This window comes from Panthera pardus, unplaced genomic scaffold (genome assembly GCF_024362965.1).
Source record: "Panthera pardus isolate Hobbes unplaced genomic scaffold, ASM2436296v1 HiC_scaffold_21, whole genome shotgun sequence".
Classification (NCBI taxonomy): Eukaryota; Metazoa; Chordata; class Mammalia; order Carnivora; family Felidae; genus Panthera; species Panthera pardus.
The window spans coordinates 37,267,334-37,290,616 of NW_026526777.1; the positions used below are offsets into that span (position 1 = coordinate 37,267,334).

The window sequence follows — 23,283 nt, forward strand, 5'->3', positions numbered from 1 at the left end:
TGTAGAAAAACTGGTTGGTTTTTCTCCTTCAGGAAGGGGGTCAGCAAAGTGTTTCTGTCAAAAGCCAGTCGGTAGATTTTTTAGGCTTTGCAGGCCATACAATCTGTGTATCAGCCACTCACCTCTTCCATTTCAGATGGAAAGCAGCCTCTGGCTGTATGTGAACAAATAAGTATGGCTGTTCTCCAGAAAAACTTTATTTACAAAAGCAAGTAACAGGGCAGATTTGGCCCACAGGCCGGAGCTTGCCGACAGTATTGTGAGGGATCTTGCTGGGAATAACATCAATAGGGTTTTGATAACTTGTTAGCATCACAATAACTTGCAGTGATCCAAAGCGTTTATTAAGATATATCTCCTGCTGGGGGCGCCTGGATGGCTAAGTGTGTTAAGTGTCCAACTTTGGCTCAGGTCATGATCTTACAGTTCCTGAGTTTGAGCCCTATGTCAGGGTCAGCTCAGATCCTGCTTCAGATCCTCTGTTTCGCTGTCTGTCTGCCCCTCCCCTACTAGCTCCCTTTTCCTTTCTCACTCTCAAGAATAAATAAACATTCAAAAAGAAAAAAAAAGATATACCACCTGCTTTTCAAAATTGATACCATAAAGAATACTGGAACGAACACTGTCCATGTTATTGTTGTCTCGTATTCTGATTAAGAACATTTCCTGACTAACAAGCTTGACCACTCCCAGCTTCTCTTGGGCCTGTGATTCTGGTTTTGTTTTTTTTTTCCCCATCTGCTTTTTTTGAACAGCTCTCTCTCCCTCCCCTTTCTTCCTTTAATCCTTTTCCTTCCTTCATGTACTTAGGATATGCCCCACTCTTATTTGCTCTTTCCCTCCGTCCCAGCTTTTACCATCTGCCACGCAGAGATTAGTACTTGGTGCTGGCAGTGGGGATGGAGGGTGCACAGAAGAAATTAAAAATGCCCTTGCAGGACTGGTAAATTACTCAGCAAGCCTAAGGAAAGTGTTTAGGAACTACCCTGCAAATTCGGGCATGTTACTAGATAATCTGAAATAGACTCAGCTTGCTTCCTTCTTCAGCCATCTTCCCTGTCCTCCTAACTCCTACCAAACAAGGCTAGCCATCACAGCCTCCGTCTGGGCAGCCCCATCCGTGCCCTCTACTCTGCAGCCCTGTCTGCCCAGCTGCCCCCAGTGTCCTCCCTCCCTCTCTAGGCTTCCAGCTGGCTCCCCTCCCGCCGCCCTGGTCAGCGGGGCCCACTGGCCTGTGTTATCTGTTGCAGGACCACCTCCAGCAATGCCCGTTTCAAGCCGTGCAGTGTTCTAATGAGAACTGTCAGAAGCCAGTCCTTCGGAAAGATCTGAAAGAACATTTGAGCGCATATTGCCAGTTTCGAGAGGAAAAATGCCTTTATTGCAAAAAAGATGTGGTAGTAATCAATCTACAGGTAAAGAAAGAAAGAGAAAGAAAGAGACAGAGGAAGAAAGAGAGAAGAGAGAAAGAGAAAGGAAGAAAGAAAGGAAAGAAAGAAAGAGAAAGAGAGAAAAGAAAGAAAGAAAGAAAGAAAGAAAGAAAGAAAGAAAGAAAGAGAAAGAAAGGGAAAGAAAGAAAGATTGTCTTTTATGGGACTAAATTCTACCTGAGTGGTCACAGTGAATTTATTTTTATACAGAAATAGGTCCAAAGAATTATCTTAGAGTTCTGTAAAAAGCCGAAAACCTTGCTGGTAGGACACTACGCATTTATCATTGGTGAAAGCACTGTTTGAACACCTACTAAGTGTGATTGTGCAAGGAGCAGTGCTAGGTGCTGGGTCATGAGGAGGTGACGATATTGTGTCCTCAGGGTGCTTCAGTCCATCTGGAGTGGCAGGATGTAGGCAGAAAGAGAGTGTGCTGTACTTTTCACATGTACCAGAGGAGCCATACTGATGACTCACAAAGTTTGCCCTCAGTGAGTCCTGTGCCCTCTGACCTTCTTTTGGAATATTTGGAAAATTGAATTAATTTACGTGAAGAAAGCGGCCATCTTTATTTAGTCCTTTTTGGAACTAGGCTGTACCTTCCTGTAGAGGGCAAGCCACATAACACAGATCCCCAGAGACCTATGCATAAACCCTGTGAGGCCATAGTAGGGAACCCTGGGAAGCGCAGTTTGGCTCTGTTTCATCACACTTTCTCTGTTTCAGAATCATGAGGAAAACTTGTGTCCTGAGTACCCAGTATCTTGTCCTAACAAGTGTTTGCAGATGATTCCAAGATCTGAGGTAACTGTAAATGATTCTCTTAGATTTTACGTAAGGTAAAGTTTTAGTAACCAATGTGGTATGTGTTTGATAAAATCCCACAGGCAGAAGCCCAAGGTTTAAATAACCCCACAACAGCCATATCTCTGTGTTCCCTTCCCTTTTCCCTGAGAATTCTTCTCGATTTTTACCACAGCTCTCCTTCTGCCAGGCCTCAGCATGGCTTTTCCCGTTCTGTTCCCTCCCTTTTTCCCAAGCCACCCTTGGTCCCCTGCACGCTGCAGTTCTATCAGGCAGTTGGAGAACTGGTGATGAATTTCTGTGGCGTGAGGCTGTCTGTTTTGTAGGTGGATGAACACCTCGCTGTGTGTCCTGAAGCTGAACAAGACTGTCCTTTTAAGCACTATGGCTGTACTGTAAAGGTATGGAATGCCGTTTTGTTTCTGCCCCTGCCTTCTACTGTATCGTTTATTTGCCGGGCTTATTTCACTCTTTGATTCCATTCAGGATGCAGAAGGACATTCACTTTGGAGAACTTTTAGACTGGCAATTTCAGTCAGGGTTCTCCAAAGAAACAGAACCAATGGGAGATACATACCTCCCTATACATACAGAGACTTATTTTAAGAAATTAGCTTATGTGACTGTGGGAACTGGTGAATCTGATTATTTGCAGAGCAGACCAACACTGTGGAAACTCAGGCTGGAGTTTCTATGTTGCAGTCTTGAGGAGAAGTGCTTTTTTTTTTTTTTTTAACGTTTATTTATTTTTGAGACAGAAAGAGAGAGAGACAGAGCATGAACGGGGGAGGGACAAAGAGAGAGGGAGACAGAATCGGAAGCAGGCTCCAGGTTCTGAGCCCAGAGCCCGACGTGGGGCTCAAACTCACGGACAGCGAGATCGTGACCTGAGCTGAAATCAGACGCTTAACCAACTGAGCCACCCAGGTGCCCCGAGGAGAAGTGCTTCTTGAGGAAACCTTATTCTTTCCTCTTAAAAGGTGGTTGGATGAGGACTTCCCACATTACGTAGAGTAATCTGCTTTACTTAAAGTCAACTGATTTGTAAATGTTAATCTCAGCTACAAAAGTTCCTCACAGTAACATCTAGATTAGTTTTGACCAAACAACTGGGCACCGTAGCCTAGCCAAGCTGACACATAAAATTAACCATCATGGTAATTATTTCTAATTCAGACTCCACTGCGTCTACCAGATTTTGAGACTTTCTGGAGTCATCCTTCTGATGATTATAAATCTCGGTTTTATGGTACCCCTTCTATTACCACATATTTTGAGATGGAATTGATTTGAAATCATGTTTTAAAATGTATTGGGGCACCTGGGTGGCTCAGTCGGTTAAGCGTCTGACTTCGGCTCAGGTCATGATCTCAAGGTTCATGAGTTTGAGCCCCGCATCAGGCTCTGTGCTGACAGCTCAGAGCCTGGAGCCGGCTTCGGATTCTGTGTCTCCCCCTCTCTCTGCCCCTCCCCTGCTTGTGCTATCTCTCAAAAAATGAATAAATGTTAAAAAATATATATTTTTTAAATAAAAAAATAAAATGTATTTTATTACCTGTTAAACACCTTTAAAAATGTTATTTAATCAATTTATAAAATATACAAAGAAAAGAAAGTTTGCTTTCTACCTCATTTTAACAGATTCTTGATGGATCAAACTTTTAGGCATTAAGATATACCATGCACTGTATTGTTTCATACTTTGTGTACATCTAAAATTACTCCAAATTAAAAGTTTATTTTAGGGGCACCTGGGTGGCTCACTCGGTTGAGCACCCGACTCTTGGTTTTGACTTAGGTCATAGTCTCATGGTCTTGTGGGTTCAAGCCCTGCATGGAGCCTCGCACTGACAACACAGAGTCTGCTTGGGACTCTCTCTCTTTCTCTCTCTCTCTGCCCCTCCCCCACTCACTCTGTCTCTGTCTCTCAAAATAAATAAATAAACTTTAAAAAAAAGTTTATTTTAAAAATCATAAAAAATACTAGAAGAAAAGGTGAGTGGATTTTTTTATTCTTGATATAAAAGTCTTTCTTAGATGACTAACACAAAACCAGGAGCTATAATTTTGATGTTTAACCACAAATATTTTAAACTTTTATATGATTTTTAAAAATACCATAAGTAAAATCAAATGGCAAACCACAAACTGGAAGTAAATATTTACAACATATGACAAGACAAAAAAGGATATTTTCCTTAATATATTAAGAATCATTACAGTAGGCATAGGAATATATGAGTAGTTTCAGAAAAAAATTCAATTGACTAACAGATGTAAGAAAAGACACTCAATCTCACTCCTAAATGTATATTATAACAAGAAATATAACTTTCACCATCAAATTGACAAAGATTAAAACAACTTACAATATCCCAACTTTTTCTGAGGATAGTTTAGTTATATCTATGAAAAGTGAGGGGCACTTGGCTACCTTAGTTGGTAGAGCATGTGACTCTTGATCTCAGGGTTGTGAGTTCAAACCCCACGTTGGGCATAGAACTTACTTGTTTTTCTTTTCTTTTCTTTTCTTTTCTTTTTTGAGAGAGAGAGAGAGGGTGCAAGTGAGCAAAAGGCAGAGAGAGAGAGAGAAGCAGGGGTCACCCAAAGCGGGGCATGAGCTCACCTGACGTGGGACTTGAACTCATGAACCATGAGATAATGACCTGAGTGGAAGTCAGATGCTTAACAACTGAGCCATCCAGGCACCCAGAGCTTAGTTTAAAAAAATAAAATATAGGAGCACCTAGGTGGCTCAGTCGGTAAAGCGTCCAACTTCCACTCAGGTCATGATCTCATGGTTTGTGAGTTCGAGCCCCGCGTCGGGCTCTGTGCTGACAGCTCAGAGCCTGGAGTCTGCTTCAGATTCTGTGCCTCCCCCTCTCTCTGCCCCTCCCATGCTCATGCTCTGTCTCTGTCTCTCAATAATAAATAAATGTTAAAAAAAAATTTTTTTAATAAAAAAAATAAAATACAATAAAATAAATTTTTTGTTAAAAAAAAAATAGTGAGCCCATACAGTGGCCTTGTAATTCTATTGCTAGGAATTTATCTCACAGAAATTCTTTCATAAGTATGCAATGATTACACGCATATACAAACCCTCACACAAAGCTGTTTATGTAGCAAAAGACAACAAAAAACTAAAAACCTCTAAGTCCATCACTAAAGTACTGGCTATATAATTTTTATTGTATATTATAATATATTATTTATATTTTGGAATACCATGCATCTGATAAAAAGAATGAGGTATGTATTTTTAAAAATTAAATATGGTTATGATCTCATTGAGTTAAAAATGTGTATATATCTTCACTGACTCTGGTGAGTGAGAGACTTAGCAAATTGGATGCGGTGCTGGAAAGAAGAGGACTTTTGCTTTTCATTCTATATCTTGCTGTATTGTTTCACATGAGCATCCATTTCTCTTTTTTTTAATTTTATTAAAAAAATTTTTTTAATACGAAATTTATTGTCAAATTGGTTTCCATACAACACCCAGTACTCATCCCAACAGGTGCCCTCCTCAATGCCCATCACCCACCCTCCCCTCCCTCCCACCCCCCATCAACCCTCAGTTTGTTCTCAGTTTTTAAGAGTCTCATATTTTGGCTCCCTCCCTCCCTCCCCTCCCCCATGGTCTTCTGTTAAGTTTCTCAGGACCCACATAAGAGTTAAAACATATGGTGTACGTCTTTCTCTGTATGACTTATTTCACTTAGCATAACACTCTCCAGTTCCATCCACGTTGCTACAAAAGGCCATATTTCATTCTTTCTCATTGCCATGTAGTATTTTGTTTTAACGTTTATTCATTTTTGAGAGACAGAGAGAGACATATCATGAGAAGGGAAGAGGAAGAGAGAGGGAGACACAGAATCTGAAACAGGCTCTAGGTTCTGAGCTGTCAGCACAGAGCCTGACGCGGGGCTCGAACTCACGGACTGTGAGATCATGACCTGAGCTGAAGTCAAATGCCCAACTGACTGAGCCACCCAGGTGCCCCTACATTTCTCTTATTTTAAGAACCTATTTTAAAAAATGCATATTGTGGGAACGTTTAAAAAAAATCATTGGAGTCCACAGATTTTCACATATCAAACCAGTGACAGTCTTGGCTACAAAAAGGATAAGGTTTACCTTTTTAGTGCATGAAATATGGCATTGCTTTCCAGCTCTGAAAGGAATCTTCCTAATAGTTAGGCCTAAACTCCCAGTTGGGCTGTAGTCTAGACCTTCCAGGATGAAAAGGAAGAAAAGGAGGAGGAAAGGTATTCTCTAGAAAAGGGGCCAATCCTAAACTGAAGGAAAATTGTTGATAAATGTATGCTTTGGTCCACAGATCACCCAGAACATCTACCATTTGCTTTTACTAGTAATATAGGCAGTTTGCAATTCAGTATTTTAATCATCAGGGAAGAAGTAACCCTTTATTCTTATAAACCTGTTATTTGATTTTGAGGGCAACAAATTTGCCTGGGCTGAAATTACAATCAGGTTGCATGCCTGTGGCCTTTGATAGAAGACAGCATGGAAATGTGTGCTTGGTAGGAGAAAGAACTAACCTAGGCTTGAAACTGATCTGAAGCTAACCTGCCAAAGAGATAGGTTTTGTGTGGGAATAGTTGACAGAGGATAACTACACTTGACCCACGGTCACACATTCCCAGCACAAGGAAGGAAATCCGCATTGAAATTTTGACAGTGGCCCGATTCTCTGTTTCTGTAAGTTTAAAATTGTCTCATGGGCATTGTAGAATCCTGTGGCTGGGAAAGGGACCTGGAGGGGCTGTTTCTCCTGCAACTCAGCTTCAGACAAGCAAGCAAAATTGTTAAGGTCTGCTTTAGCAGAATATCTCGCCACCACCTTCATGTTTGGAGCTTTTCAGCAGCCTGACTTCCTTTCCTCTTCACATTGAAGGATAAACGGGGGAACCTGCTGGAGCATGAGCATTCAGCCTTACGGGACCACATGCTTCTGGTTTTAGAAAAAAACTTCCAGTTAGAAGAACAGGTAAATATTCAAGAATTCAGATATAAGGGGAGGCAGCGCAACCACTGGGGCTGGTAATCGTTGGCTTTTTATAGTCTCCTCTGTTTCAGTACATGTCTACTGGAGGTAGATGGTTTTCTACTAAGTGGCCAGGCAGACCCATAGGATTATAGAATATTAGAACTGGAAGGTGCCTTTGAGATCTCTGGACCCAACCCTTTCATTCAGCAGATGAAATAACTAAGCTCAAAGAAATTTTGATGTGTTTGTAACTTGTAAATGGTAGAATTTACTCTCAAACCCATGTCCCCTGATTCTTAGTCTAGAAATACCACACTGTCTCTGCAGCCTATCCACACGCCTTTTGGTTAATATCTGGCACCTAGTAGGTGACTAGCAGGTGCTTGATGTTTTTTAATTAGACCAATCTTACCATGAAGCAATAGTTAACTATCTGTTCTAGGCATTTTGGGTTTTATATATTTTGTAGTAAGTCTTAACTCCTGCCTATGAAAAGCTTTGCAGCCTGATAAATGCATACATACATATGTATTTCACTGAGTTGTGATTACCAAGTGAAATTATGTGTGCAAATGCCTGCCACAGTCCCTGGAATATTCATAATGGACTCCAAATGCTGATTCTATTGAGTAATTATTATAAAAGTTAATTATTTTGTTAGAACATCTCAGAGGATCAGACTTCTCAAGCCCATGTCAGGAAGAGAGGGAGCTGAATTCTATTATTGCCAATTAGTTTATGGTGTCTAATTCCATATTAAAGTAGGTATGTGAGTTCCAAGGTCAGACCCTGGAGAAAAGTGCGAAGACCACTCAGACCGTGACTTTGGTAGAGGGCACACTGCCTGATAACCATTCCTAAGTTCTTTCTGTACCACTTGCCTCATCCATCCATCCATCCATCCATCCATCCATCCATCCATCCACTCATTCAACAAACACCTGCCATACATCAGCTATGAGGTGCGTTGCTAGGGGCTCTGAGTCAGGAAAGACACAGCTTCTGCCCTAGAAGGACTCACAATGCAAAAATGCAAATAGATAAGTTGCCGTGCCATAGGATATGCTGTTACTCACTCTGGGGTACAGAGGCTGCAGCAGTTTGCTCTGTGGGATTTGGGGAAAGCTCTTCAAGGTAGCACATCCGAGCTTCATTTTGAAGGAAGAAAAGATTTGTCAACTTAAATGTTGTGGGGAAAGAACGTTCCAGAAAAGGAAAGCTTGTGCCAAGACCAGGAATTATGAGAGAGGCTGATGGTTCAGGGAACTGGGGTTTTGGGGTGGTGAGGCTCCTGAACATGAGCTAGAAAGAGCTGGAGACTGGTGTGCTGGGTGCAGATTGCAGTGGCCTTCCATGTAAGCTAAGAGGTTGCAGATACTGTACATTCAATTATTATTTTTTATTCATTCATATCTGCTTTGTTTCAGAAAGGATTTAAGGGCCAAAGTTTGAACTAATGTTTGTCAGTAACAGGGGAGCTAATGGAGGTTTCGAGATAAGAAAATACAGGTTTCCCACACAATGGGAAACAGAGCAATCCTATGGAACCTTTCATAAGCCAATGTCGTGTAAAGCAAAGAAGCAACTACCATTTCATAAAAGCGAAGATCCTCTTTGATTTCTTTCGGTTAGTCAAACAGGCACTAACGCAGGTCTTTCATGAAAGCAAAGTGGCGTAAAGTAAAGTTTTGGATGGTGGGGGCAGGCGAAGACCACTACTTGGCTGGCTAATTGTTTGGCTTTAAAAAGTAAGATAGCTGGTGGTAGCACAGAAGATGGATAGAGGGAGAGGAGAGCATGAGGACAGGGGGACCAGGCAGAAGGATGTTGTCATGAACTAGGCAATGTAGCAGTAGAGCCTGGCAGTTGAACAGTGAGGGCTCTGGAGCCAGAATGCCTGGTTTTGAGACCTGGCCCCACACTTGCCGTATGAGTTTGGACAAGCTACTTAACTCCGCTCTTCCCCAATTTCCTCATTCATAAAATGGGGCTGTTGGAAGGGTTAAATGAGCTAATATATTTAAGCTCTTAGCACAGTGGCAATGTAATAAGCAGTTGAAGGCAAGATACTGGAAGTGATGGTGCTGGTGGCTCAGCCAAGGCTGTGTCTGGGGATGGGAAGGGCATTGAGAGACACTCCAAGGTCACAATGGCAAGCTGTAAGTTTAGAAGGCGGAGAACATGGAATTATTATCTGAGATGGACACTGCAGGACAAGTAGAGGTTAGGTGGAGGGAGAAGACACTTATCAGGGAGATATGTCTACCATGTAGGTGGAAATCAGCTCTCAGGATCTAAATGGAAGATTCTGGGGCCAGAGAGCAGATGGTTGTTGCAACCATTTGTTCATTTATAAAACACGTATCCAATGCCCTCTGTGTGCCAGGCCCTGTGCAAGGCTTTGGGGATGAAGAAATAAGGGAGATGTAGCCTCAATAGTTTAGTGGAGGAAAAGACCAAAACAACCCAAAAAAGCAATAAGAGTAATGAAGGTAACTTAAATGCTAGAGTGTAGTCAGGGGGTCTTAGAACTTGAGAGATGACCTAGGTAGGTGATACTAGTGAAGAAGTGTTTCTGAGAGAAACTGTCCTTGAGTAGAGGCTTAAAAAGTGGTAGTTTCTAGATGGAGGAGGAAGTGTGTGAGAGACCAGGACTCGATGGACAATAGAAGTGTGTAGGCTTGCAGGGCAGGGCACAGGTGGGATGGGAATAGGCAGCAGGCTGAGAAAGTAGCCAGGGGCAGATCATGTAGGACCCTGTAGGGTCTGTAAAAGAAGGCCACTAAGGATAAGGTGGGGGGGGGGGGGAGTGACAAGACCGATTTGTCTCTGGCTACAGCATGAAGGATGAATTGGAGAAAAACAAGTGTAAAGAAAGGGAGAGCATCATTTGTTCATACTAAAAATATTTATCAAATACCTGCTGATGCCAGGCACCAGACCAGTTGCCAAGGTTACAGCAGACTGTGGGACATGCGTCCCAATTCCCATAGAGCTTCCCATCTGGCAGGAGTGCGAGGGATGGTGTAGGACAGGTGGGAAGCTGTTGTAGCAGCCCAGGTGAGAAATAAGGCTACAGTGAGTGTGAAACGAAATGAGATGAAATGAGAAGTAGATATAAGAATCGTTTGTTTTGTTGTGTGTCGGGAGTTTAAAGTTGGTAAGTATTGCTGATTGAATGGATGAGGCGATAGGAGGAGGGTTGTCTAGGCTCACACGAAAGTTTTTGGTTATTTCCCTGAAATAATTACAGATTCTAAGAGCATATCATGTTTTGCCTACCACTTGCTAAGCTAGCTGTATGCTGGGCAGGTCACTTAAACTCTCTACCTCTGTTTCCTTATCTATAAAACGGAACTGATCATCATACCCAACTCATAGGGTTTTTTGAGAATTAAGAGAGCTAATGAATACAAGGGTATGACAGACATTCAGCAAATGTCAGCTATTACTATTGATACTGTGCAGATAGCATCTGCTGTGCTGTGATGATCAGTACTGTGTGGTTGTTTAATAAGTGCATACTGAATGAATGAAGAGAACTAGTTCAGTAAATTTTGTCAAGTGATGTCACTATCATTAGATGAACCATCATAGCTGGTTAAGCTATGAAAAAGACTGATGAGAAATCTGTGGATCTGGTTTTTGTGAAGCACCTACAAATATTATATAGAAATCTACCTGTAAATATTTTCCTAGAAATACATGTATGTATTTTTCTTTTTTTTAATTTAATTTATTTATTTATTGAAATTTATTTAAATTCAAGTTAGTTAACATATAGTGTAGTAATACTTTCAGGAGTAGAATTTAGTGACTCATTACTTACATATATATTTTTCTAGAAACACTTTCTTACTGCAATATTTTTCTAGACTTGTATTTAAATTATTTTAACTTGTATACATACACTTAAATGATCTCATTCCCATTTCTGTTATTAGATTTCTGATTTATATAAGAGCCTAGAACAGAAAGAAAGTAAAATCCAGCAGTTAGCAGAAACAGTAAAGAAATTCGAAAAGGAGTTCAAGCAGTTTGCACAGCTACTCGGCAAAAATGGAAGCTTCCTCTCAAACATCCAGGTGAGAAATGGCCTCTCTATTCATAGCCAAGATTTGGCCTTCAATTGGCAGTCAGGGTTTCTCTTATAACTTCTTAAGTGGAGATAATTTCAAATGTAAAGAAAAGCTATAAGAATAAGATAGTGCTTAAAAATACCCATGTATTCTTGGGGTGCCTGGGTGGCTCAGTCAGTTAAGTGTCAGACTTCAGCTCAGGTCATGATCTCATAGTTGGTGAGTTTGAGCCCCATATTGGGTTCTCTGCTGTCAGCATGGAGCCTGCTTTGGATCCTCTGCCCCTCCCCTGCTTGTGCACATGCTCTCTCTCTCTCTGTCTCTCTCTCAAAAAAAAAAATCTGTGCATTCTCCGCCCAAATTCACCCATTGTTAGTATTTTGTCCCATATCTCTCTACATCTCTGTTGCTGTATGTATATGTACTTTCTGAAGCATTTGAGAGTAAGCTGTATATATATTATGGCCCTGTACCTATACACACTTCACTATGTATTTCATAAGAATAAAGATCTTCTTTTACATAACCCCAGTACATTTAACAATGTCAATAAGTTAACTAATATAATTATGTAATTATATTATATTTATTTATGTTATATCTAATTATAATAATATAACTAAGGTAATTAACAGAATTGACATAATACTTTATATAATTTATGGAAATTAGGGTTATAATTGATGTTAGGCCAATATTAGTTCCTTTATGTAAGATTCATTGAGTGTATCCATAGTCAACAAAGTGAAATATTAATTCCCTTGGGAATAAAATGCTTTATTTATTTAAAAAAAATTTTTTTAATGTTTATTTTTGAGAGAGCAACAGCATGAGCAGGGGAGGAGCAGAGAGAGAGGGAGACACAGAATCTGAAGCAGGCTCCAGGCTGTGAGCTGTCAGCACAGAGCCTGATGCAAGGCTCAAACTCATGAGCCGTGAGATCATGACCTGAGCCAAAGTCGGACTCTTAACCCACTGGGCCACGCAGGTGCCCTGGGAATAAAATGCTTTAAACACTAAAATATATCAAAAATTACTTGCAAATCATGAATGTTAAGTAACCATAAACAAATTTCTAATGAATAGTATCTTTACTGTAGTTATAAAATTTATGGTAAAAAAAAATTTTAATGTTTATTTTTGAGAGAGAAGGACAGTATGAGTGGGGCAAGGGCAGAGAGAAGGAGAGAGAGAGAGAATCCCAAGCAGGCTCTGCACTGTCATCATGTCAGCCTGATTGGGGGGGGGGGGGGGGGCGTGCTTTGATTTCACGAACCTCGAGATCATGACCTGAGCCGAAGTTGGACGCTCAGCCGACTAAGCCACTCGGGCACCCCTGTGGTGAAAAGGATCTTAAGACCTGTGATATGGGTAGCAGTTTTGAAATGTGGACTATCCCAGAAAAATGCAGGCCATGTAATTTCCCCATACTTTGTCAGCACACTGTGTGTGTGTGTGTGTGTGTGTGTGTGTGTGTGTGTGTAGAAAAAAAGGAAATCTTTATTTGTTATTATCTCAATTCTGACCTTTTTCTAACACAAAACCAGTCAGAGTTAAGGTCCTGAGGGGCAAGTGTGGAAGAGAAGTATGGGTCTAGTTTTATTTAGTCTCTTCTACCCAGGTAGAGAATCTAAAGTTCAAGCCTTGCCTCATTGCACTTCTGGACCACTTTTAGGGCTCAGGCCAGAACAGATGGGTCTATTTCCAGCTCATTCTCTGCCTTCTAACAGAGCAGGCGTGGATCAGAATAGCCTCTGAGAAGGACGTGATTAAGGCAAGAGGAGAGACAACAGGAGAACAAAGATATAAAGATAAGTTAGAGCACCAAATGGATAGAAATTGAGGGAGGAGTATAAGTCAGATGAAGAGAAGTTCAAAAATTTGGAACAGGAGCTGTGACCGGAAGGAGGAGGAAGATACTAGGTAGTTCATCTCTCTGTGAACCTCACTGAATTTTCTCTTCCAGACTGTGCATTTTTCATTGCATTAATTGATTAATTAAATGTGAAATGTTTGGGTTGAAAAAAATTCAGTATCAATGAATTACTAAGATATTAACTTTTTTTTCTTTTTTACATTATGATCCATGTTGTACTGAAAGGCTCTTGCCAGTCTCATTGACAAGTCTGCTTGGCTAGAAGCTCAAGTGCGTCAGTTATTACAAGTGGCTAACCAGCAACAAAATAAATTTGATCTGAGGCCTTTGGTGGAAGCGATTGATACAGTGAAACAGAAAATTACTCTGCTAGAAACCAATGATCAAAGACTAGGTATGGCACGTATTTTACTTCTCTTTGGATGAGTCTGTTGTCTGCATGTTTCTGGAACAAGCAAACACCTGGCCAGATGGTGAGTCGCAGCTGTCCAGGATAAACAATTGTCGAATCTGGTATTTGTGAAACAGAACAGCATGAGATTCTGGCCACTCGGGGGAAAATGATGGACGGTGATGAGCAGGGGCTGGAACAGGCAAAGGGTAGAAATGGGCCAGGAAATTCCAAAAACAGGGAGTGGTGGTTTTTAAGAAGAGTGGAAAATAATGAGAAAACTAAGGGAGAGATGTGGTGGAAACATTGTTTGAAGTATAGGAAAATCTGAAAGGGTTTGGCTATTTAAAAGCATCCCAGTTATTAAATAATGGGCCTCACCATGCTAATGCACACGAGTCAAATGCTGTGTGTCTTCTATACGCTTTGGTGAGCTTCAGTTCAAGAGTATGCATTTGGGTTTCCTTGGTGCTACTTTTGCCAAGACATGAGAGTCACTGAGTTAATTATTCATACAACTGATCCATTGGTGGACATTGAGTTCAGTTCATCTTTAGGATGTCAGAGTTTTATTTTTCTCTTCAGATAACACAATTCCACTTTGGGCAAATTCTAAAGACAACTTTAAGGCCTATGGAATCTTTTTTCTTTCTTTCTTTCTTTCTTTGCAGTTGTTTTGGAAGGGGAGACCAACAAACATGATGCCCACATTAATATTCATAAAGCACAGCTGAATAAAAACGAAGAGCGATTTAAACTGCTAGAAGGTGCCTGCTATAACGGAAAGCTCATCTGGAAGGTGACAGACTATAAGACGAAGAAGAGGGAGGCACTCGATGGGCACACGGTGTCCATCTTCAGCCAGCCCTTCTACACCAGCCGGTGCGGCTACCGGCTCTGTGCTAGAGCATACCTAAACGGGGATGGGTCCGGGAAGGGGACACACCTGTCGCTGTACTTCGTGGTGATGCGAGGGGAGTTTGACTCACTGTTGCAGTGGCCATTCAGGCAGAGGGTGACCCTGATGCTTTTGGACCAGAGTGGCAAAAAGAACCACATTATGGAGACCTTCAAGGCTGACCCCAATAGCAGTAGCTTTAAAAGACCCGATGGAGAGATGAACATTGCGTCTGGCTGCCCCCGCTTCGTGGCTCATTCCACTTTGGAGAGCGCCAAGAACACCTACATTAAAGATGACACCGTGTTCCTGAAAGTGGCCGTGGATTTAACTGACCTAGAGGATCTCTAGTCCCTGTTTCTGGGGATGATGAAGGACTTGTTGGGTCCAGAACCATGGAGGAGGACACCTGTGATTATCATAGGGACTGACATTGAACTTAGTACACATTTGTATTTGGCTTCTTGCCACTTGGTGTTTGAAGGCAGTTTAAAACTTCTCAAGTGCTATCTTCTTTTTACGTTTTACTCTATCCCAGTTTGAAACTTAAAACCTTAGAATATTCTCTCATTATTTATATTTTTATATTTCTTGAAAGATGTTAAGTTTCTTGAAAGCGAGGTCTGGGACATATCTGTTTTACTGGTGCTTAGCATAGTGTCTCATCGTAGGCACTATGTGAAATGTTACTAAGGACACAGAGGAAGAATTGAAAATGCTTTGGTATTTTATTATTTGGCCTGCTGATTCTAGACCTGACCATAAGCCTGCAAAAGCCATCTTCCAGGGTAGACTATTCCAGTTAAGCAGTTGGGTGGTGTACTTTCAAAGACCATAAGCCCAGTTTGGACCAGACTTTATTTGGTCAAATACAAAGTTTGTGGAAATTACTACACCTCTAAATATTTTCATTAAAAATTACCAGTAGTCACCAAGTACAGTTTTGCAAGGCTGTGTTAGAACTGGTGAATAGAGGAAGCATTTTCATTCTTCCTGCTGAAGTAAACAGAAAGTACTGCACTGTGTGTGTGTGTGTGTGTGTGTGTGTGTGTGTGCAGAGAGAGAGAGGGAGAGATAGTTTATACATATATATGGAGATATAGTCCTCCAACTAAAGCTCATATTTTATTAGGTACAACCATGTGAAAAAAAGCTGTTTTCATAGGTCAGAAAAGGTCAAGTATTAACAGTTTCATAAGGTTCAATTTAGTAGATATGTATGTACATGTATATGTATGTATACACCTAGTTTAAAAGTATGTTGGTAATAATAGTAAGTTACTGTGAGGATGGGTAGAATTTAGTACATGATGGAGAAAAATGTCATAAATGGATAAGAGGAACTTAAACCTAGGGAGAACACCATTATTATTCCTATGGTGTCAGAAGTATTCTCATCCCAAACTGATTGCTAAAAGCAGTATCTCCTATTCTTTTTGAAAGAACTTCTGAATTCATAAACTGATATGAAAATGGGCATTTATATAAACCTGTGACTTTTCTTGTTGAAGTTGTGAGTACTTTGTGAGGAACAGAAATGATTCTATTCTTACGCATCTGTCTGTGTGGGTCTATCTACGAGGGTGTGTGTACCAGTCAAGTGAATCCCAGTTTTCCTGAGCCCTCCTTTGTTGTTATGCAACTCAGTGTTTCCTGACATTCAAGCCGACTCCCTTGAGTGTGTGGGGATAAATTGTCCTGGGCTGAGGGCCACTTAATGCAGCTTACCCGAGTGAGGACCGTGTACCTTATAGCTTTTGAGCAGTCGATCTGATAGAAGAAACATGATTTTTATACCAGTGGCTTCTGGAATAATTGAGACTTTCTTAATCTCTTCTCTGAAAAATTTCAAGATGCTAAAGACTCATCTTGCAGAAATCATCCCAAAGACTTAAAGAAATAAGTTCACAATGGAAACATACTAAAGAACAACACTGTAGCTGCTGGTGAACTCTGGCACAATTGATAGTCAACAGATTGACCTCACACACACTCAGGAAGCATTTCTGTAGATCACACAGCCAGACCCAGTGGTTCTGTGTGTTTGTTTTCAATGTTCCTAATCCAGTCCAAGTCCTTAGGAGTAGAAGATCATATTGTTGTAATTAGTTTTAAGTGGGTATGAAAAACATTTTAAAGTGAATTTATCAAAATACTGGTTTTGTGTTCTAACCAACTTCTCTACATAAAAAGCTTCAATCATGGCATGGTTTGCTTATGAGTTCAGAGTCCCTTCATCATTGAAACAGTGATCATGAAACAAGGTATTACAGAGTAAAAAAGACTCCTTTCTCAAAAATAAGAGTTGTGATTTTTGTTTTATAGAAGTGGATCCATGTAAACTGTTTTTCCTCTTCTACGATCTGAGCAGTTATTTTTATTCTATGTCAGAAATATTTAAAGATTTTATTTTTTAAGTAATCTCTACACTCAATATAGGGCTCAAAATCACAACCCCAAGATCAAGAGTCCCATGCTCTACTGACCGAGCCAGCGGGGTGCCTCTATATCACAAATATTTAAATTCATTCTATTTTGGTTAGATTTCAATTCCTGATAAAAAGAAAAAAATAGGTGTAAGAGGGAAGTTAAGAAAGGCAAGTACAGGATTAAGGTAGGGTGGGGAGGTACTCTACATATGAATGCATATTAACAGATCTGAACTCTGACCCCTGATATCCAAATTTGATTTTTCAGAGAAACAAGAGATAGTCACAGCCAGTTCCAATTCACAGTGCCAATCTTGAGCACAACTAAACAGAACAGAGAGCACAAAGCCTTTGTGTGGTGCTTTGGGCAATCGGTCCACACTGCCAACTACCTCTTTTCTCTTAGAAAGTGGTTGGAGACATGGGTCTTAATTGTACCTAAGAATTCTGGGCTGGAGATAAAGCCTTGATGGATGCATAGTAGGGGACCCAGGTGGTGCAATCGCCTGAGAACACCACATTTTAGGGGAGGAGGGAGAGGAGATGAGGAGAAGTACCAAGGGAGGTAGGAAGGCAAAGAATGTCAGCAGGGCCACCCTGCCAACAGTGGTCCCTCGCAGCGTACCCCACAGCCAACTCTTAAGCTCACAGTCCGCCCCCTCCATGCCACTCCCTCCTCAGCCTTTGCCTTAAGCTGCAGGCTTAAATATCCAAGTACCTGCTGCACATCTGATCTTTCAAGTCCCATGGGTACCTTAAAGTACACTTCACCATAACTGAACTGGAGAGCTTCCCACTCTCCCCGCCACTGCCCACCTGTGATGCTTCCTGTTTATTCTACCCCGGCTAATGACCTCATCATCCAAGCCAGAAGTTTGGACACTATTCTAGATTCCTCCCTCACCTTCCCCGTCCAGTCACCCACCCAGTACTGCCAATTTGACTTCCAAGTAATTTCCTGAAACTATTCCTACTACCTGTTTCTACTACCCACTACTGTCCTGTTTGCAGGCCTACGTTTTTGGCTACACTTTTTTCTTTCACCTCTTCACATCTAACCTCACGCTGCCACCCAGTAATCTCTCTGAAATGAAAATCTGAGAATGACTCCTCGCAACACCCACTGTGGCCACATCACCCAAAGGCCAAAGCCAAGGCTCTGCATGCCTGCCTCTGCACGCCCCACCCCCCCAACCCACCTCCTGACAGTCCTCCTACTTCATATTTAGCAATAGCACCCCAAGCCATTGGACATTTCTGTGTGCTGGTGCTGCACTTCTAACTGGAATACTCTTCACTATCCTTACCTCTTTCTTTGCATGATGAAGTCTTTCTGTTTAAGATTCTTTGATTTCATCTCCAGGATGTCTTCCCAAACTAGTCCTCACTTACTGTACATCCCACTCACCACCTTCGACCCTTCGCTAGGCCGAGAGCTCCGGCTCTGTGCTGTAGACTTCCTGGTCTATACTCCAATTGTTGGACTTTTCTTTTTTTCAAAAAATGTTTATTATTTGAGAGGGAGAGAGAGAGAGAGCAGGAGAGGGGCAGAGAGAGCAGGAGAGAAAGAATTCCAAGCAGGCTCAATGCTGTCCAGTGCAGAGCCAGCCCCACACAGGGCTCGATCTCATGAACTGTGAGATTATGACCTGAGCCGAAATCAAGAGCTGGAAGCTTAAAGCTTAACTGACTGAGCCACCCAGGCGCCCCTGGACTTCTCTCTTTTCTAGAAAACAAGTATTAATTGGCTATGTATTTGTCAGATTTTTGTGTTAGGCACAAATAGAACAGATCTTGTCCCTGTCTTCATAAAATTTATAATCTGGAGGTCAGTCACAAATGGTGACCCAGAATGTTCAATGTGTAAATACTCTCAGCCTTCTCTGTCCGATAAGGACTTTGCCTCTCCACTTCTTCACCCTGTGCTCTGAGAAAAATGCATCTCACAGACCAGTGCTGCATGTTTGTGATGCAAGATGAGAGCAGGCAGAAAACATTTGAAGACAGAGCCCTAGGGGCAAAATTTATGAAGAAATGATAAACCAACGCACACAAGGACTGGAGGGAAGTGAAAGAAGAGAGAAAAGGGAATATGAACCTATGAGAACCTTTGGGAATTGTGACTGGAGCCCCCTTGATGTTTTTTTCTTCCAAGGGATCCACGTTAAAGACTGAAATACATTTTTAAATTAGTTTTGGCTGCTTGAGTCGTACGTATTCGAGTGAAACTCCACATGGAGACTAGACTCTGGCTCCAGGATTCATAAGGCATTTGAACAAATATACAAGTTGTGATAAAGCCTTGAAGACAATGACAGAGTACAGGGAAAGAATAATAGGACTAGGCTGGAGAGAGTATGTGCATACTTAGGGTTGTTGGGGAGGGCCTTTTGCTGAGGTAACTTGCTATTTAGTGTTCACATGACATGTTTTCTGACTGTCCAGCCCCTTTGGACACGCTTATAATACCTGAGGAGTTTAATGTGACAAGACTCGCCTCCTTGACCCCCTCTGCAGCACAGGCATATGTGACCTAGGCCCTACCAATCAGGCATGGTCTGGCAAAACTTAAACTTGAAAGATAAAGTTGGAAAGATTCAACTTTTTTGTTGCAAGAAACATTTGCAAGATGAAAAAGGAGGAGTGCCTGGGGGGGCTGGGTCAGTTAAGCCTCCGACTCTTGGTTTCAGCTCAGGTCATGATCTCATTGTTCGTGAGTTCGAGCCCCACATCCAACTCTGCATTGGCAGCTTGGAGCCTGCTTGGCATTCTTTCTCTATTTCCGTCTCTTTTGGCCCCCAGCCCCCGCCAGGGCAGCTGCTCTCTCTCAAAACAAATAAATAAACATTAGGGGAAAAAGAGGTGAAGAAAGAAATGTGCCACTCTGGCTACCCAGTGGTGAGGGTGATGAGTGTATGGAAGGGACTGGTTCCCTCATCCTTACTTTCAGAGCCTGTGTTCGTAGAAGTTGTGATTTTGCTGTCAGGTGGTGGTGGCAGCAGTGGATTTTCACTAGAGCCTCTAGCGTGTTTGGGTATCGGACCCAGCTGTGCTGCACCTGCATCTGGCTTCTGGTCTTCCTGGAGACTCGGGGGCTACGTAATATTAACAAAGTCCCAATCTTCGCCAGATTGGATCCTGTGGTCTGTAACTAAGAACCTGACTGAATCAAGCCGAGACCTGAAAGATGAGTCAGCCATGATGATGTCAGAGCAGGTGGGATGAAAATTCTGGGCAGAGGGCACTGAGGAAAAAGAGAGTTGGTTTAAGGAACTGAAAAGAGGCCTGTGTGGCAGGGGCCACCAGAAGGGAGGAGAGTGGGCCTTGATGAAATCAGAAAGGGAGGCAGGGCCCAGAGTCTAATGTTAAAGTCATAGCGAGGAGACTGTGGTTTATGTAAAGCGTAATGAAAGTGGACGTGATTTTGGCAGGGGAATACACGATTTGATTAATGTGTTCTAAAACTGCTCTGTATGGAACATAGATAAGAAGGGGACAAGAGAGGACATGGAAACAGTATTAAGGTTATGTCATAATGCACCTGTGTTTCTAGGTCTGTGTCTTTACTAGATCATGAACTCCTTGAAGCCAAAAAGCATACTAGTTCAAGTGCATAGAAGGTACTCATTATATTAAACTGAATAAACAGAAGACCATGGGGGAGGGGAAGGAAAAAAAAAGGTTAGAGAGGGAGGGAGACAAAACATAAGAGACTCTTAAAAACAGAACTGAGGGTTGATTGGGGGTGGGAGGGAGAGGAGGGTGGGTGATGGGTATTGAGGAGGGTGCCTGTTGGGATGAGCACTGGGTGTTGGAATGGAAACTAATTTGACAATAAATTTCATATTAAAAATAAATAAATAAATAAATAAATAAATAAACTGAATAGTATATATGCAATAATGCATTATTTTTATAACAAATCAGGTATTATGTCCATTACATTAATGAGAAAAGTAGTGATTAGATCTATGCCCTGCATGCTAGGCATTGTCCTAAGAATTTTACATACTTATTATACATTAACACACTAATCCTCTCAATAATCTTATCAGGTATATGCTATTTTATCCCCATTTTACAGATGAGGCAATTGAAGCACAGAGAGGTTATGTAATAAGCTCTAGGTTACACAGCTAATAAATGGGAAAGCCAGGATTTGAATCTAGGCATTCTGGCTTCAGAGTCTCTACTCTTAACACTGTATAAGATTGCCTCATAAAAATGCTGATAAACTCCACATGACTATACAAAAGTACAAATTTAAATAAGCTAAAATACAGTAAAAGTAGCCACTAGATAAAAATTGAACATAAAATTTTCAAACTACTAAAGAAAAAAAAATCTGGAAAAAGGAACTTTATCAAACCAAAGACAGAAAAGCGAAGAAAACAACAGGAAGCACAACATATAGAAAAACAAGTTAGAATTAAATCTAAGCACATAAATATGAATGGTTTAAATTTTACTATTAAAAGAGGAAATATCTCCAATATGGGGGCATATGTATATGCTTTTTAAACATATATCTATAACAAAACAGAGCTAACAACTCCATTGTTAGTTATGTATCAGGGATACTTTTGCGCATGTGTACCAGGAGACACATACAATGAAGTTTACTACCAGCATTGTTTACAATAGCAAAACAAAACAAAAAAAAAACCCTGGGAAAAAACAAACAAGGGATGGCATGGATGTGAAGCAACAGAAACTCCTACACTGTTGGGGGCAGGGTAAATTGGCACAAACGCTAGAGAAGAATCTGGCATTAAAAATAAAGTTGGATTGTGCAAACCTTGCTGTTCCACTTCTAGACATACACTGGAAAATTCTTGTGATGTGCCTAATAAGATACGTTAAAGAATGTCCATCAACTGTGTTGTAACGGCAAATGCCAGGAGTAATTAAATTACTAGCAACAGGAGAATGGATAAATTGCTTCCTAGTCATACAATGGAATGTATGTAAAGATCAGCAGTTAAGATGAAAAAGTGAGGAGTACATGAAATGATATGGATAGCTTTCACAAACATAACTTTGAATGACAAAAGCAAGTTACACAATGGTAACATTAATATTAAGTTTAAAAACCTACAAAATAATACTACAGGTACTTATATAGCTATATATACACTATACACACACATGCACACACACACACATATGTATGTATGTATAAAAGCTTTCATGGGAATGACAACACACCCAGGGGAGGAGTTCATTTTAGGGAAGAAGAGAGGGAGAAAGATTGCAGAAGTGTTCACTAGAGGCTATAACTGAATAACGGTAAATTGTGAAGAAAATATGGAAAAATGTTAAAACGTGATAAAGTGAAGTGGTTGGTATATAGGTGTTCATATTATTCTCTAATGTTATGTTTGTAATATTTCCAATTGAATATTTCATTTTTGTGTGTGTGTTTATTTTTGAGAGAGAGACAGGCAGAGTGCGAGTGGGGAGGGGCAGAGAGAAAGGGAGACACAGAATCTGAAGTAGGCTCTAGGCTTTGAGCTGTCAGCACAGAGCCCATTCAGAGCTCGAACTCAAGAACCACAAGATCATGACCTGAGCCGAAGTCAGATGCTTAACCGACTGAGCCACCCAGGCGCCCCTTTCCTATTAAATATTTTAAAGAAAATAAGTTTTCAACTCAAGATTCTACAAAAACAAAACACAAAAAAACAAAGAAATAAGAAATTAATAAAGGCACACATTAATGAAAGAGAAAAAAACTTCTAGATAAAGGTTATCTATAAAAAATCAAAATCCATCAGTCAAAAACCAAAACGTGGTTCAAAAAACCTGATCAAGAAAAAGAAAAAAGACTTCAATTGAATATGTAAGAATGAATAAGAACAATGTGAAATCAAAAAATGCTAATCCCAGAGTGTAGAGAATGGGATGGAGTCACTCATGTCAAGCAGGAGCCTATGTCAAGCGATGACACGAGCAGTTAAAGGTACTGCAGCTAACAGGTATCACGGTGACCACCACCAGCTGACACCCCAGAACTGATAAAAGGCAGAAGCAGAGGTCTGCAGGGGCCCCAGACTGATTAAATTCCTTTATTATTCTTAAAAAAAATTTTTTTAACTTATTCATTTTTGAGAGACAAAGAATGAGTGGAGGAGAGGCAGAGAGAGAGGAACACACGGAATCTGAAGCAGGCTCCAGGTTCTGAGCTGTCAGCACAGAGCCCAACATGGGGTTCGAACTCATGAACCATGAGATCATGACCTGAGCTGAAGTCAGACGCTTAACCAACTGAGCCACCCAGGCTCCCCTTAAATCCCTTTAAAAAGGGAGGAATTTTGCAGCAAAATGTCAGACTTTCCAGACACTGACCCCTCTATGTC

At 41.1% G+C, this 23,283-nt stretch overlaps 1 protein-coding gene across 3 annotated transcripts in view; it reads left to right on the forward strand.

Annotated features, from left to right (window-relative positions):
• The window catches only part of TRAF5 (TNF receptor associated factor 5), a 50,952-nt gene extending 34,253 nt beyond the window's left edge, over positions 1 to 16,699 (forward strand). For 2 of the 3 annotated variants that reach the window (XM_019429145.2, XM_019429153.2), the window contains exons 5-11: positions 1,251 to 1,415; positions 2,157 to 2,234; positions 2,561 to 2,635; positions 7,159 to 7,251; positions 11,196 to 11,336; positions 13,432 to 13,600; positions 14,269 to 16,699. In XM_019429145.2, the coding sequence (XP_019284690.1) occupies positions 1,251 to 1,415; positions 2,157 to 2,234; positions 2,561 to 2,635; positions 7,159 to 7,251; positions 11,196 to 11,336; positions 13,432 to 13,600; positions 14,269 to 14,846 (1,299 nt within the window). In that variant the 3' untranslated portion in view covers positions 14,847 to 16,699. The remainder of the gene's footprint in view (positions 1 to 1,250; positions 1,416 to 2,156; positions 2,235 to 2,560; positions 2,636 to 7,158; positions 7,252 to 11,195; positions 11,337 to 13,431; positions 13,601 to 14,268) is intronic. The other variant, XM_019429164.2, reaches the window with a different exon arrangement.
• Positions 16,700 to 23,283: the final 6,584 nt, after the last annotated feature.